The sequence below is a fragment of the Gambusia affinis genome, linkage group LG07, assembly GCF_019740435.1.
Source record: "Gambusia affinis linkage group LG07, SWU_Gaff_1.0, whole genome shotgun sequence".
Taxonomy (NCBI): Eukaryota; Metazoa; Chordata; class Actinopteri; order Cyprinodontiformes; family Poeciliidae; genus Gambusia; species Gambusia affinis.
The window spans coordinates 3,327,323-3,341,308 of record NC_057874.1 but is presented as its reverse complement, the minus strand read 5'-3'; the positions used below and the strand labels follow the sequence as shown (position 1 = coordinate 3,341,308).

General features: G+C 39.4%; 1 protein-coding gene across 2 annotated transcripts in view; it reads left to right on the top strand.

Annotated features, from left to right (window-relative positions):
- The window catches only part of cntn2 (contactin 2), a 41,406-nt gene extending 28,998 nt beyond the window's left edge, over positions 1 to 12,408 (top strand). For both annotated transcript variants that reach the window (XM_044121460.1, XM_044121461.1), the window contains exons 15-24: positions 387 to 507; positions 1,226 to 1,384; positions 1,804 to 1,953; positions 2,409 to 2,479; positions 4,392 to 4,626; positions 5,704 to 5,816; positions 6,803 to 6,989; positions 7,516 to 7,628; positions 7,896 to 8,064; positions 9,176 to 12,408. In XM_044121460.1, the coding sequence (XP_043977395.1) occupies positions 387 to 507; positions 1,226 to 1,384; positions 1,804 to 1,953; positions 2,409 to 2,479; positions 4,392 to 4,626; positions 5,704 to 5,816; positions 6,803 to 6,989; positions 7,516 to 7,628; positions 7,896 to 8,064; positions 9,176 to 9,276 (1,419 nt within the window). In that variant the 3' untranslated portion in view covers positions 9,277 to 12,408. The remainder of the gene's footprint in view (positions 1 to 386; positions 508 to 1,225; positions 1,385 to 1,803; positions 1,954 to 2,408; positions 2,480 to 4,391; positions 4,627 to 5,703; positions 5,817 to 6,802; positions 6,990 to 7,515; positions 7,629 to 7,895; positions 8,065 to 9,175) is intronic.
- Positions 12,409 to 13,986: the final 1,578 nt, after the last annotated feature.

The following is a 13,986-nucleotide window of genomic DNA, read 5'->3' as shown; positions in this document are numbered from 1 at the left end:
CGCAGTGACAATCACACGTGAATAAACTTGTTCAAGCGATAAGTCATTAAAAACATATCATCCATTCTCCAACTACTTCCTGTCTTTTTCTTCGTCTCGTCCGCCTGTAGCAACCGTCTGGCTGTTGATCACGTGACTCATGTGACGCGATACAGATGAAAAACCACCTCATTCTAGCGCAAAGAAATTCGATAGAAAAACAAAAAACGAGGTGTTGTTTTTTTCCGAAATTGCCGTATTTCCATTAAGCAAATTTATTTTTGTAATTCCTATTTGCGCAATTATACATTTAGTGGGAACGCCGCTAGTGACTTTGCAGATTGTTTTCCGTCGGCAGAGCAGAACCTAACTCCCGATGTACTCCATCTGTCCCTCTGTCCTTTCAGAAGGAAAACATCGGCGACCTGCTGATAGTGAACACTCAGCTGAGTCATGCCGGAATATTTACCTGCACAGCTCAGACTGTGGTGGACAGCGCTTCTTCTTCTGCTAAACTGGTTGTGCGAGGTGAGTAACATCAGAGCTTCTGACACCTGCTTCATTTTTAGACAATGGGAGAGAATGTTCAGGATGTAATGCCTATATATATATTGTAATTTCATTATTACAAATATAAATATATGTGTATATATATATTCTTGTTTTTATTAAATCATTCAAAATCCCACTGATATCGACCTGTTTAGCTGGTACTGAACAGAGTTGGAATGCTTAATGATGTTGAAAGTGTTGGGAAATGAGACAGTTTCAAAGTAATATGTTGCATAATAATGCAAGTTCACCCTCTCAAAGATTGATACACGTTCATGTTGTAAAGAGCTCTTCTCACTGGAACTGGAGAACGTTTTAAATATCCACAATAAAACAAACAAAATCCTGCGAGCAACCAAATCCACAAACCAAACGGATCATTTATCTGTAAACAAAACTGCTGTTAGGAAAGTATTAATGACCAGAAAGGAAATAATCAGGCTCATTTTAATTTATAATGCGGCTGATTGTGACAGGCTTTTCGGCTCATCTCTAATGTTTTAGCATATTTATGTTTGCAGTTTAAACACTAAACTCACAGCCATACAGCTTTAGCTGTGGTTTGCTCTATATGTCTACTGGTGTTAGATAATGTACTAACCATATAGATTTGATTTGAGGCGTGGAATCAAAGCCCAGCATCTGACTGATTCATGTGAATACTGTGGACACAATGTGCTGTTTTGGTGCCCAGGACCCCCAGGACCACCCGGTGGTCTGCTGGTGAAGAACGTGGCCGAGACGTCGGTGGAACTCAAGTGGAGCCGTGGCTATGACAACCACAGTCCCATCGGCAAATACGTGATAATGGGTCGATCGTCTCTCTCGTCAGAGTGGAGGAAGATGATGACAGGTGTGTGATGACGTGGCGTTTAGTCCATGGGGCAAAATGTCATCATGTGCAAAATCACTTTTTGAGCCAGAAAGTGAGAGAGACAAATTTTTCAGAGGTTTGTTGAGTGATTTATTGTCCTGTCACATTCAATAGAACCTCTCCACTCCATTATTAACAGCTACTATGTAGCGTCAAGGGACTTTAGTTCTGTAAAATATAGTATATATGAACAAAATGTAAAGTTTTACCTTCCAAACTCTAGTTGACAATTACCCTTGAACATCTACAGTAGGAATAGCGAGATCATCAAGTGCCAAGCATTCAGTAAAATACCATTCCTGTGTGCAAATTATTACTTCCCACAATAGAGTAGACTCGAAGTACGCGTAAAGGAAAGAACCAGTCCACAGAGATAAACCCTTTAATGTTCACCCCAGAACCAGCAAACATCGAGGGGAATGCAGAGTCGGCGCGGGTGACCGGATTGATTCCCTGGATGGATTATGAATTCCAGGTCATTGCCAGCAACATTCTGGGCAGCGGGGAGCCCAGCATGCCGTCCCACGTCATCCGCACAAAGCAAGCAGGTAACGTCCCAAAAAGAGACCCCAGTCTCACAGCGGCGCCCTGGCAACCGTTTCAACGCAGAGTCATTTTTGCTGCAAGTGAAATTCTGTAGAGCGGCCTAAACCAAACCCTTGAAAAATGATTGAACTTAATAAATAATTATGACACATTAATGCTTGAGTAGAGACCCAAGAGTTGTGTTTGTTTTAGGGTTTTGAAACCATAGAAACCCAACTTATTAGAGATACAGAGGCTGGAGTTGCTCACCCAGAGCTTGTGAGGATATAAATCACCGGACTTCTGACGACCAGAACTGTGCAGTTCTTAACTTCTGCAAATGTCAGGAAATATTTTGTTTCCAAGGCTACTTCTCCCTTAAATGCTTTAACTATTTTCCAGACAGACTGTACAGTTTAAGCTTCTCCACCTGGAGGTTTCACACCTTCTGTTCTGTGTTTTCATGTTTGGATCACAGCACCTACGGTGGCCCCAAGTGGACTCGGTGGAGGGGGAGGAAACCGCAATGAACTGATTATTACCTGGACGGTGAGTAGCTGGACTTCAGCTTTTGTGTTGCCCATGACTACACACTGTCTTATTATTCATGTGACATTCACAGTAGTGGGCTGCTCTGCAACAAAACCAAGTTTTATGACGATACTTTTTTTTTTTTTCATTCCATAGAGGATTTAATGATAATATTTGAGAGAACGGGGTAGACCTTACAGACCTAACGCAGGCGCAAAGAAAGGCTTTGTAGTTACAATTTGTCACATTAATAGCAACGTTTCACACATTGGTTTTACAATTCCTGTTAACATCACAAGTGACCTAATCAATAATAACATGCATTCAATTTGGATTGTAATGATGGCAAACAATGGTTTCCCCGATTTAGTGGAAACTGTTATGTTTTGGGTTTTGCGCTGCGATTCGTCCAACCACAGATTTGCAGACGCAGCTGTGTTCAAAACGTCCCAGCAGTTTTACTCCTCACACTCTACTGGAGAAAAAAAACAATATTTCCATACAGGACAGACTTTCTGTTTTTTAGTTCTATACTCATAGAATGCATAGATTCAAAGGAGGATCTATACACACTGACTATAAAGAGCCTGACTCTTTATAGTCAGTGTGTCTTAGTAGAGAAATGAATACATAGATTTTTTTTTCATCTTTTATGTGAAATTCTTCATTTTTAGCACCTCAGTCCCCAGATTGAATCTGACATTAACCAAAGAGTGATCAGTGGGTAGAGTAGTTGTCTTGTAATCAGAAGGTTGTAGGTTCAGTGATCCGCCTTAATCCCACCACCTCAATGTGCTCCAATTCACTTTATCTCCAAATGGCCTACCAATCTGTGTATTGCCGTGTAAACAGGAGTTAAGTGACGTGAGAGGAAGTTTTGACAGGAAAAGCGCTCCATAAGTTTTGTTTATTCACATCTTTTATTTCTTCTCACCTAATCAGAATGTCTCAAAACGTTAGTCTCAAATGCCTTTTCTTGCTCTACTGTTGTCCATCCATGTTCAATCACTCAACATTTAACAATGTCACAATAAACAATAAATCCATTAGTCACATGATAAATTAAAATGAGTTCAATCATTTTTATTTGCATGATTTATCGTTTCTCTCTTTCTACCAAAAACTGGATGATAAAAGACTTCATAATTAATTTTATTGGGTTTTTTTTTCTGTTGTTTATTTTGGATATTTATTTGTGAGCGATTCGATTCTTTTGAACGAGTCTCAGTTGGTCAGAACTGTTCTGTTTTTTACGAGTTTGCTTGCTTAAAATGCTCTGCTCTCACATTAGCAGCTAGTTATTTTTGATTAAAAATGATTTAATCTACAAATAAAAACAGTAGAAAAACACAATTGACTGAAAATGGTGGATAATTTTTATATTTAATAGTACAGAAGAGGATATTTGTTTCTACCAAAGTAACTCAATTTTATTTTTCTTTTATTGTGTTTCTAAACTACAGTTAGCCCCAAAATGTTATTAATGCATACAAACATTGATAGTAAAGAACAATTTCTTCTTTTTTGATTTCCATGTACTTGACATAATTGGAAAGTCTTGAATCCACACTTTCAGAATCTGTAAGTAACTCGAAACGACCCAGAGTAGAAAAAAAAAAAGCACCTCCTTTCTCATTAGGAGGAAATAAAAAATGACAATAAGTGATTTAAGAGACTAATATTTGAATTTAAGGTTGTATATGTTAAGGTTTGTGTTTCGAGTCAGGTGGTCCATGAGGGTTTGTGAAATGAGTTAAGGGGTCTTCAGGCTGAAAAGGTTTGATTGATGCTCTAGGGTATTGATCACTGTGGATGACCGTTGTTGGCACATGGTGATTCACCGGATCGGATGGACAGGCTAGTAACAACTGTGTTGTTATCGCACTGACGCTTTGCCCTTCTTGTTCTTGCTTTGTCGTGAATCGTCCAGCCCATGGCCAGGGAGTACCAGAACGGGGACGGCTTTGGCTACATTCTGGCCTTCAGGAAGAAAGACACGCCACCGTGGTCGGAGGTGCAAATCCCGCACGTCGACTCCTCTCGCTACGTCTACTACAATGAAAGCCTGACGCCTTACACTCCTTTTGAAGTAAAGATCAAAGCGTATAACCGCAGAGGTGAAGGTCCGTTCAGCCAGCTCTCAGACGTCTACTCTGCAGAGGAAGGTGAGTCTGTCAGCTCAGCTTTGAACTCTCACCGATCATATTCTCATGAATTCTTGCAATGTTTGATCATTTGAGATTATCAATAGATATAATTTGAAGTATGATTAAATGCATTCGAAGTTGGGCTCTAAATATATGCAGTGAGATCATTTCGGGGGGAAAAAACATTCACACATGTATTGTCAAAGGACCACAAATGGCTCCCTGGCCACACTTTTTACATCCCTGCCATAGATGCTCACAGAAACTCCCCACTGTAAGACGAATTCCCCCCTGTACCTTCCTTTACCTACTGAAGTAGTTTGACATTGTCTCCAACGGCAATGTTCTGTTCCACCACCAGAGAGCAGCCACAGCCTTGGCACAACCGTGAAACATTTACATGTTGTGTCAGTTTGTACATAAAAATACGACCTTTATTTATCCAGAAGAAATTGCTTTCTTAACTGTTGCAAAAGGAGGGTGACGGAGAAGGAGTTGTAACATTAAGCAGCATTTAAAGTTACACAACTAGACGATATAAACATAAAACAACCCAATAAACTAGTTATCGCTTCTTATCTGAGGAGATGACAGTGTCTCTGGATTTCCTGCAGCAGACTTAAAGGACAACAAGCCTGTTACAAAGTTTTAGGAACTGATAACAAAATTACGTTTGCAGATTGATTTGATCTTTGCCTGCAAACTGCCAATGTATTAAAAAAAACACAGCATGTAGTCTAGTCAAACTCCCAGATTTAGACATTCAGGAACCTTTTTTAAAGAAATCCCATCAAGGATATGGATAGTTGATTGTAAACTACATTTTTTTTTGTTTGTTTGTTTGTTTTTACCAAACCACACGACTTTGGTGTTAAAGGTTTCAAAAGGATTGTATGGAGACTAAGTTGAAGTTGTTGGAAGACACAAGTAGAGAATTGTGTCATCAACATAGAACTGTATATGTGAAACAACACCAGATTTAGCTGTTTTACTAGTAAACTGGACAGAATGGTGGGGTCAAGTCGTGACCCCTGTGGAACATTAGTTGGTATATTATAATTTAGTTTGTTTATGAAGTTTGTTGCCCCTCCGTAGAGCCAACTGTGAGACCTTCAGGCATCAACGCCACAGCACTGTCAGCCTTTGAGATCCAGGTGTCCTGGGATCCCATCCAGCCGCTTAGCAACGGCATCCTAAGAGGATATGAGGTAAGCAGCTCCACTCACACTAACATGGCTGCAAATCAAATGCCATGATCATTTCTGTGTGTCTTCATGGGAAAACACACAGAAAGCATAGCAACCTGTACCAAATAGTTGAAGTGGTTTCATGGTCAACAAGTAGCCCAGCCTGGGCAGCATCAGAGAACCGAGGTGCATTTGGTAACCAAAAATATACATTTGTTTCAGTTTCTGGTAATCTGGTGTCATTTCTATAAAAGGAAGGTTGTTTGATGAAAGAGCCAGCAGCTCGGTTCTTATTAGTGGATAATAAATCACTATCTGTTCTCTCAGACAGCGTTTTCATTGCTGCTTTGACCTCTTGTAAAAGGTGGACTGATTGTTTATTACGCCACATTGCCACAATCCAGGCTCACATTATCAGCTTGTTTGCTTCCAGTCCAGTTCAGAGCAAAGGCATTTTTTTTATTAGTGACAGAAACCTGATGTCAGCAGCTGATTACTGGTTGATAAAATTATGACAATCAATTTTTATTTTCCTATTTGTCAACCTCAGCTGGTCATTACGTGCGCACTGCAAAAGTACAAACTTTCCCCCAGCATTCTTGGTCCAGTTTCTAGTGCAAATATCTTATTACACTTTAAATAAGACAAAACTAACTTACAAGTAACTTTTCAGCAAGATATAGAAGCTTAAAGTAAACAATTTCTTAATATTGATGAAGTATTTGTTCCATTAGCACATTATTTAACTTAAAACACTGAAACAAATTCTAGAGCTAGAACGTTTTCATCAATATTAAGGCATTATTTACTGAAATGAGCTCCTGTATCTTACTGGAAAATTACTCATGAGTTAGTTTTTATTATTTCAACTGTCTTAAGTTATTTTCACTGGAGACCAGACCAAAAATACTGCATAAGAGTTTGTGTTTTTGCAGTGCGAAGACTGGAAAACCCTAACTACGAGTGAAGGGGCAGAGGAAAGCTAAGTGTTCTGTGTTTGTCCTCAGATCCGATACTGGCGGCAGCACGAGAGAGAGGCGGCCGCCGACCGGGTGAGGACGGCCGGGCTGCAGCCGACCGCCCGGGTGTCCGGCCTTCGACCGAGCACGCGGTACAACGTGGCCGTTCTGGCGTACAACAGCGCCGGCACGGGGCCTCCGTCGCCTCGCACCGCCGTCACCACCAGGAAACCACGTACGGCCGCAGTTCTCCCGTGGCAACGCACATGTTCTAGTCCAGAGCTCTCCACTCAGGCCTGGAGATCTGTTAGGCTTTCACTGAAGGACTTTACCAAAGTCCAGCATTCAGCAACTCTGTTCACTTTAGCGCTTCAGCTTTCTGCAGTTAGTTTTTCTTTTTTTAAATATTTTTTATTACAGACAAACAAACAAATTACAATAAATCATTATTATTGCACATATACACCCATCAACACACTTAGAAGATCAGAAATACGATGCACCAGTTTCAGCCCTTCTTGATTGCTTTTTCCACAAAATGAAAACAGTTTTAATTGAAAATTAAAATTAATATACTTATGTGTACATTAATTTCGTATATCCAATCCTCTGAATCTGAATCTCTGAGCAAATGCAGCCCAACATCTTCATTTTCTTAACTTTGTCAGAAAACTGGATCCTTTCTGCCATTTTCCAAACCTGCCTTAGTTAATTTTAGCATTTTATATATAATATTTTTAACGCCTGTGCTTCAATTTCAGCTCCCAATCGTCCCCCAGGCAACGTGTCGACCGAAACCAAAGGCTCTGAAGTAACGCTGAAGTGGAGTCATGTGACAGCGATGCACAACGAGTCAGCCGTGTTGGGCTACAAGGTCAGTCCTCTGAACACAGGAAGTCTAACTGGTCAGCACTGGACAAAACAACAACAGGACAAAAGAATTTCTTCCATTTTGGTTCATTTTAGTTTTATGGAAATCTTCTGTTTCTCAAATGCTCTCCTGTCCCTGTAACAAAAGTAAATCTTTCTTTCAGGAGACTTTACAGATGCATTCCTGTTGAAGATCCTGCCTCGCCGTTTCTCTATGAATCCTAATGTTGCTTGTTTTTTTTTTTTTTTTGCTTGCGTTGCTATTTTTCAGATTCTGTACAGACATGAAGACCAGACTGTAATGAAGTTCCTGGACAAGTCGAAGACGTCAGTGACTCTGCCGCTAACTAAAGACTACGGCTACGCGCTGCTGGAGATCCGGACGTGGGGCGAGGGCGGAGACGGGCCGTCTCATGAGGTCATCGTGTCCCAGGACCCTGGTAAGATGTGACAGCCTGAGCGACACCTTTCACTATTGAGAAGGAAAATCAGATCATTAGAGGAAGTAGAAGAAGTAACCATGAACACCCACTCTTCTTTTTCCGCTTTAAACTGTTTTCCCATCTTTCTCCTTTTTTCCATCCATCCATTTTCTAACACCTTGACCCTAGTGGGGTCAGGAGGTCCTGGTGTTTATCTCTAGCAAACGTTTTGGGTGACAGGCGGGGTCACCATGGACAGGTCACCAGTCTGTCGCAGCTTTCTTCTTCTTCTTCTTCTTTTTCTTTTTATACCACATCTGTTTCCTTTACGTTTGAAATAAACGAAATGCAAATTTGAATAAATACATTGTTTTTTAGATATATACACATATCATCTGCAACACTCTGCTTGCAAAAGTAAATCTGTTTGACTTCTCCATGGCATTCAAACAGCAACAACGCTGAGAGCCACACCACCAGACAGGACATGGGAAAAAAACTGAGACGGACAGCAATAAATCAAATAATCACATGATAAATTAAAACAGTCAACAGTTTCCATTTGGATGATTAATCATTTTTTTCTTTTCTCTCTTTCTGTTAATAATTTCAATGATAAAAGTCTTCACTCTGGTGCTTTGGTCTCATTTATCCCATTTTTCGAAGGACAATTTTGTTTACAGACACATCATAATTGATTTTTTAAAAAAATATTTCTGTTGTATTGTTTGTGTAAAATGTGAATTAGAATGTAAAGTTTATTGATCTTTAAGAATGTGTTCTTGCATTATTTTGGCGCTTGACAATGGTCTCAAAACAACAATATTATTGTGTATCGCAATAACATCTGGGACAATTTATCATCCAGCAGAATTTCTTCCTGTGACAGGCCTGTTTGTACCAGTTTTTAGCTTTTAACTAATTTTCGTCTGTTGTACCTTTGGCAAGTCAAAATACAAAAATAACAACAACTTAAGAACAGTTGACTGTATGTACACCCATCTGTGTGAGTCTGAATACTTCAGTTTGAACCAAAAAGCTGAGACTCTTTCCTCCATTCAGCCCCACAGACACAGAGAAACACTCTGACCTACACTGAGCCGTGCTGCTCTCTCTCTCCATTTCACAGGAACCGGAATGATGGTGCAGAAGGACGCCTCCTCCGCCCTGACCAGCTCCCTCCTCCACATGGCCACTGGCCCGGTTCTCTTGGCCCTCAGCCTCCTGTGATCTGTCTGTTACTGTTAGAGAAGCGAAGGCTCCAGGTTGACTTTAGATTTCATTCCTAATAATAAGTTTTAACATCTCAGTGCAGTGGAGGGAACCAGAACTTACCACCCTGGGTTCTTTATGAACATAAACTCTTATGGTACAAACAGAACCGAGTGAGTGGATGGTTGGCATTGTTAACTTCTAGATGTGTGATCTGAAATTCTCTCTAGGAGCAGCTATCTACATCGTTTAATTTGGCAAAAACCTTTCATCTGCTGCAGTTGTTTTCTGCATGTCAGGTCTCACTGTCCTCCCCGTTACCCTGGACGTGCATGGAGCAGCGTAACCCCCCGGAATGAAGGCTGCATGTTGTTCCCTCCATCCCCTCGTCTCCACGGCAACGCCGCTGCAACTCCGTCTTTAGAGAGGAGGGTCTTAATTGTTTCTGCAAAACCAGGGACTAAGCACAAGCTTTAAACTGGTTAAAGTCGAGTTGAAGCTTTTAACTCTAAAATATTTTTATTCATTTTTATTTTTTTTACTTTTTGCCCTAATAAGCATGGCATTCTGGGGTTGATATGGTTTCACTCTGCGTTCACAGATATTTTAGGGAGGATGATTAGACAGCTCTAAAAATATCGTGGCCATTCTGAAACCAAGAAAATCCAAATTTTGTACTCTGACGAAAAAGAAAAGAGTTTTGTGGAACAAACCACTGTAGCCGCCAGGTTAGTGCCTCAGCACTGCAGAAGAAAATGATTTGTTTCTGTTGCGCTCATATTTCAGATTAGTTCACAGTAGCAAGTGTTAAATACAGAACAGAGGCTTTTGACTTTTAGTTCAAAATAAAAAAAGTTGACGCCTTCCCAGCAACAACTTAAGTTCCCTCTATGGTAGATTAGAAAAAGAAATGTCCTTTCTGCCATTTGCTCTGACCGCAACAATCGGACGGACCTTTAAGCTGACCGGCTTTGTGTGTGTTTTTGTCTCTGTTGTGGCCGCAGCAGGCAGCAGAACACGTCTGCTCTTTTTATCGCTGATAGAATTGTGCCTGCAGTGTAAAAAAACCGTTCATGTTTGATGTGTTTATTGCCGATCGTTTTCTGCCGATAAGGCTAATCAGAGGGAGAGATGACAGAGTTGTCAGGACTACTGAGCTGTGGTCAGGCCGCCGGCGCTGACTCAACACATCTGATGCTCTGCAGTACCCAGAACCCACCGGGCCTCCAGAACTCTCACTGCCTTCTGTTGTTTCTGAAGGTTCTTGCTGTTTTTTTTGTTTTTTCTTTGTTGCCTTATTTATTTCAATATGTTGGTTTTTATTTATATATTTCTTGTTTTGCCGAGAACTCTTTTTTTGTTGTTGTTGTTGTCAAAGTGTTTGCACTATCTTTTATTGTTATGCAGGATTTAGTTCAGGGGTGTCCAAAGTGTGGCTGGGGGGCCATTTGTGCTCCTTCCACTCAAATTGTTTTTTAAATTGACTGTTCTTCTTAGGTAACAGTCCAAAGTCCTTTTTGTGTTTTACATCTCCTATTGCATTCATATTTCATAAAAGTTTGTTTATTGTTGAAAAGGTGAAAGAATAGACAGAAAATCCCAATAAACTGTTTTTCCTTCTTTTTTTTTAATTTCATGAATTTTGTGACTCATCTGTAGTTTAAATTGGCCGGTTTGGACACCACTTGATTTACTTGAATGAAATTTCCCAGAGTTGCTGTTCTGTAACTTCTGATCTGACTGGAAAATGTATATCCTATTCAAACCTATTTATCAAAACATCAGTGTATAGAGCAGATATGAAACTGTCTGGTTTTAATTTAAAGCTGCAATTAAGCTCATAACAATTATGATCTAAGACGTTTGGCTGATTTTATTGTATGAATAAATGGCAGCTATTACTGATAGTCTTCTGTGACCATTAGCCTCTGATCTGAGTCCATAAACTGGCAGGAAGTTATGCAACAGCCTGTTTCTGCAGCCTGTTTGTGCCACTCAGCTCTCATCTGAAGCGGCCAGCAAAGCTTGGATCCGCTTTCTCTTCAAGTGAAGACTGAAGCTCTTACATAAAAATTAGACTGGCGCAAATGTTTCCATCAAACTCCAGACTCACAAAATCACCACACAGGTGATTTTGTGAATCTGACCTGTAGTCAACCTGCAGTCTTTGTATAATGACAGAATTCTGAAGGGAGACTGCAGAATTAATATTTACATCAAATACAAAGAATAGGTAGAAATGTCACCTTTTAGTCAGTTTAGAGGGCAAACCTTTAGTTTATTGTTGAGTTGTGCCTACATCCATGAACGTCTTTGTATTTAAATGGCTTTGACGACCAGACTTGTTTACTCTGCTGGTGGTTGGATAATAGACTACTTGATTGTACACATGCAAATGCTTTACTAGATCATTCCAACATATTTTATGTTGCAGTTTTATGATTTTGAGTCAGTTAGTTTGTGATGTATCAGGAAGTGTTTTCTATAGTCGGCGGTGCTTAGGGGTGGTGTTGATGGTGGCAGATGAGTGCAGTGTAATGTTGCTTTTGGTTATCTCCAGCAGTCAGCGTGAAAGCTAATATTTCTATATTGGCTGGAAAAACAATAGAAAACTGATTTTCTTTTCTTGACACATACAGTCTATATTCCTCTTACATTTTCTAAAGACAGCAAGTTGCCATTTTGCCTAACAGTTTTTAATTTGGGTTCTACTCTGAGGCGACATGAGCCACCATTCAACCCCAGAACAGCTCATGAAATACATAACCTGTTTCTACACGACTTTTAACGCCTGCTCTGTCTTCCACTCCCAAATGTAAAGCATCACACAGCAGTTGGCAGAACCACTGAATGTAGTTATGGTGTGTCGTCGTGCTTTATACTCTGTCTGTACAGTGTTTTTTGTTTTTTTTAATGCCTTCAGTGTTCAATGCAGAGCCATAAGGATGTGTGACCATATATGGGAGCGTTGACCAAACAGACCTGGTTGACCTGCTTCCAGGTGGTTCCAGTCATGAGCGTCAATCAGTTCTGGCTTATTTTGCCTTTGGGTCTTTATTATTATTATTAATAATAATAATTTATTTTATTGTAACTGAAGGGAAGGGGCAAGAAGATTGCTACATGTAAAGCTGTTTTTAAATAAACACATTGGAATTATATTTGAGCAAAGTGTTTTATTTTTTTTTACGTCAACTCATAAAAATCACTGCCTGACCTTTTTTTTAATTTAGTTTTTTTCAAATAAAATGCAAGCAACCCCCACAGAGTTGGTGAATTCAGTTCGGTTCAAAAATGTGATTTTAATTCCAAAAGGAAATCAAATGTTTTTCGCTACTTGATGACTGGACAGGAAGGATTTCTTATACAAACACACAATTATGTCCATATAAGACAAAAATATCCAACATGAAGAACAGAGAGAATTAAACTTTCGGGTTTTTTCTACATTTACCAATAATAACTGATGCATTTCAACAAATGAATGATTCCTAAATTCATACATAATCCAAGTGGATGATGGGATGTATGAATTCATCACATTAAGTTCTGCTTTGTCTATTTTTCCTCTGATTCACAACAAACGTGGTCTGAAAAACATAAAAAACCAACTGTATAGAGAAAGAAGATCAGTTCATCCCACTGAAATGAACAGATTCAAGCCATAATACTGAGCATGCATGTGGTGACAGTGGAAAGGAAAACTCTGCTTTAACAGGAAGGACAACATTCAAAAATATTTACTGATTTAGTCATTAACTTATTGGAACTGACAGAACTTTTTTTCCTGATTGTGTGTATTAAATTTAATTGACTATTAATTACAAAGCCTCAAATAAATTAAATAGATTTTTTTCATTATTCCGTCTCAAGATTGAAGTAATTTTTCAGTTTTTAAATCTTTCCTCACAGAAATCTTTTCATTCTTTTTACCATGTTGTATTTTTTTTTTATGTCAGAAACTGTCTAATTGATTCAATTTAAAATAATGACAGACTGATTCAATCTTAACCTGAACTGACTGTACATGATATTTTTTTCTGCCCTTCCTCTGACTCTTACCCCTGATTTAACACAAGAAATGAATGAACTTTCAGGGTAAATATGAGTGACAGGAACTTTGACTTAACGTCTAAATCCTGAAAGCTTATTCCAGTTTTTTCTTTAAGGGCGTGGACACTTATGCAACCATCACAAAGACAATAAAGCTTTATTGTCTTTGTTCATAACACCATCTCAGTCATTACAAAAAAAAACTTAGGTAAATTTGAAATTGTTATTTTGTGAAACTCTACATGTAAAACTTCTTAGTCTGCTGTAATGTGGTTTTAAAGTTCAGTAATCCAGCAACGTAACAAATGCTGTGTTTATGTGGAACTGCCCCTTTAATAGTAGCTCCCCTTTGGCTCATTAAATGCACTTGGCTCCAGGGTCGAAGTTCATCGGGACGCAAATCAACATTCCAAGTAGGAAGTTGCAAGCTTCCTTCTCGGAGATATATCCAACTCTTTCCAGTAATGTTTTATTTTATCACCTTCCTTTGAATCGTTTTCATTTATAGAGATGCTGTATAAACTGATTGCACCAATCGCTGCTCCCAGCCTGATACTGCGGCTCAAGTTCCTGGACTTCCAGATGTTTGGCCGCTCTGCCCTGGAAGTCCAGTTATTAATCAATTTCATCAGCTTTCCATCAGTTCTTATCAGCTGCACTTTGCCACCTTCTATT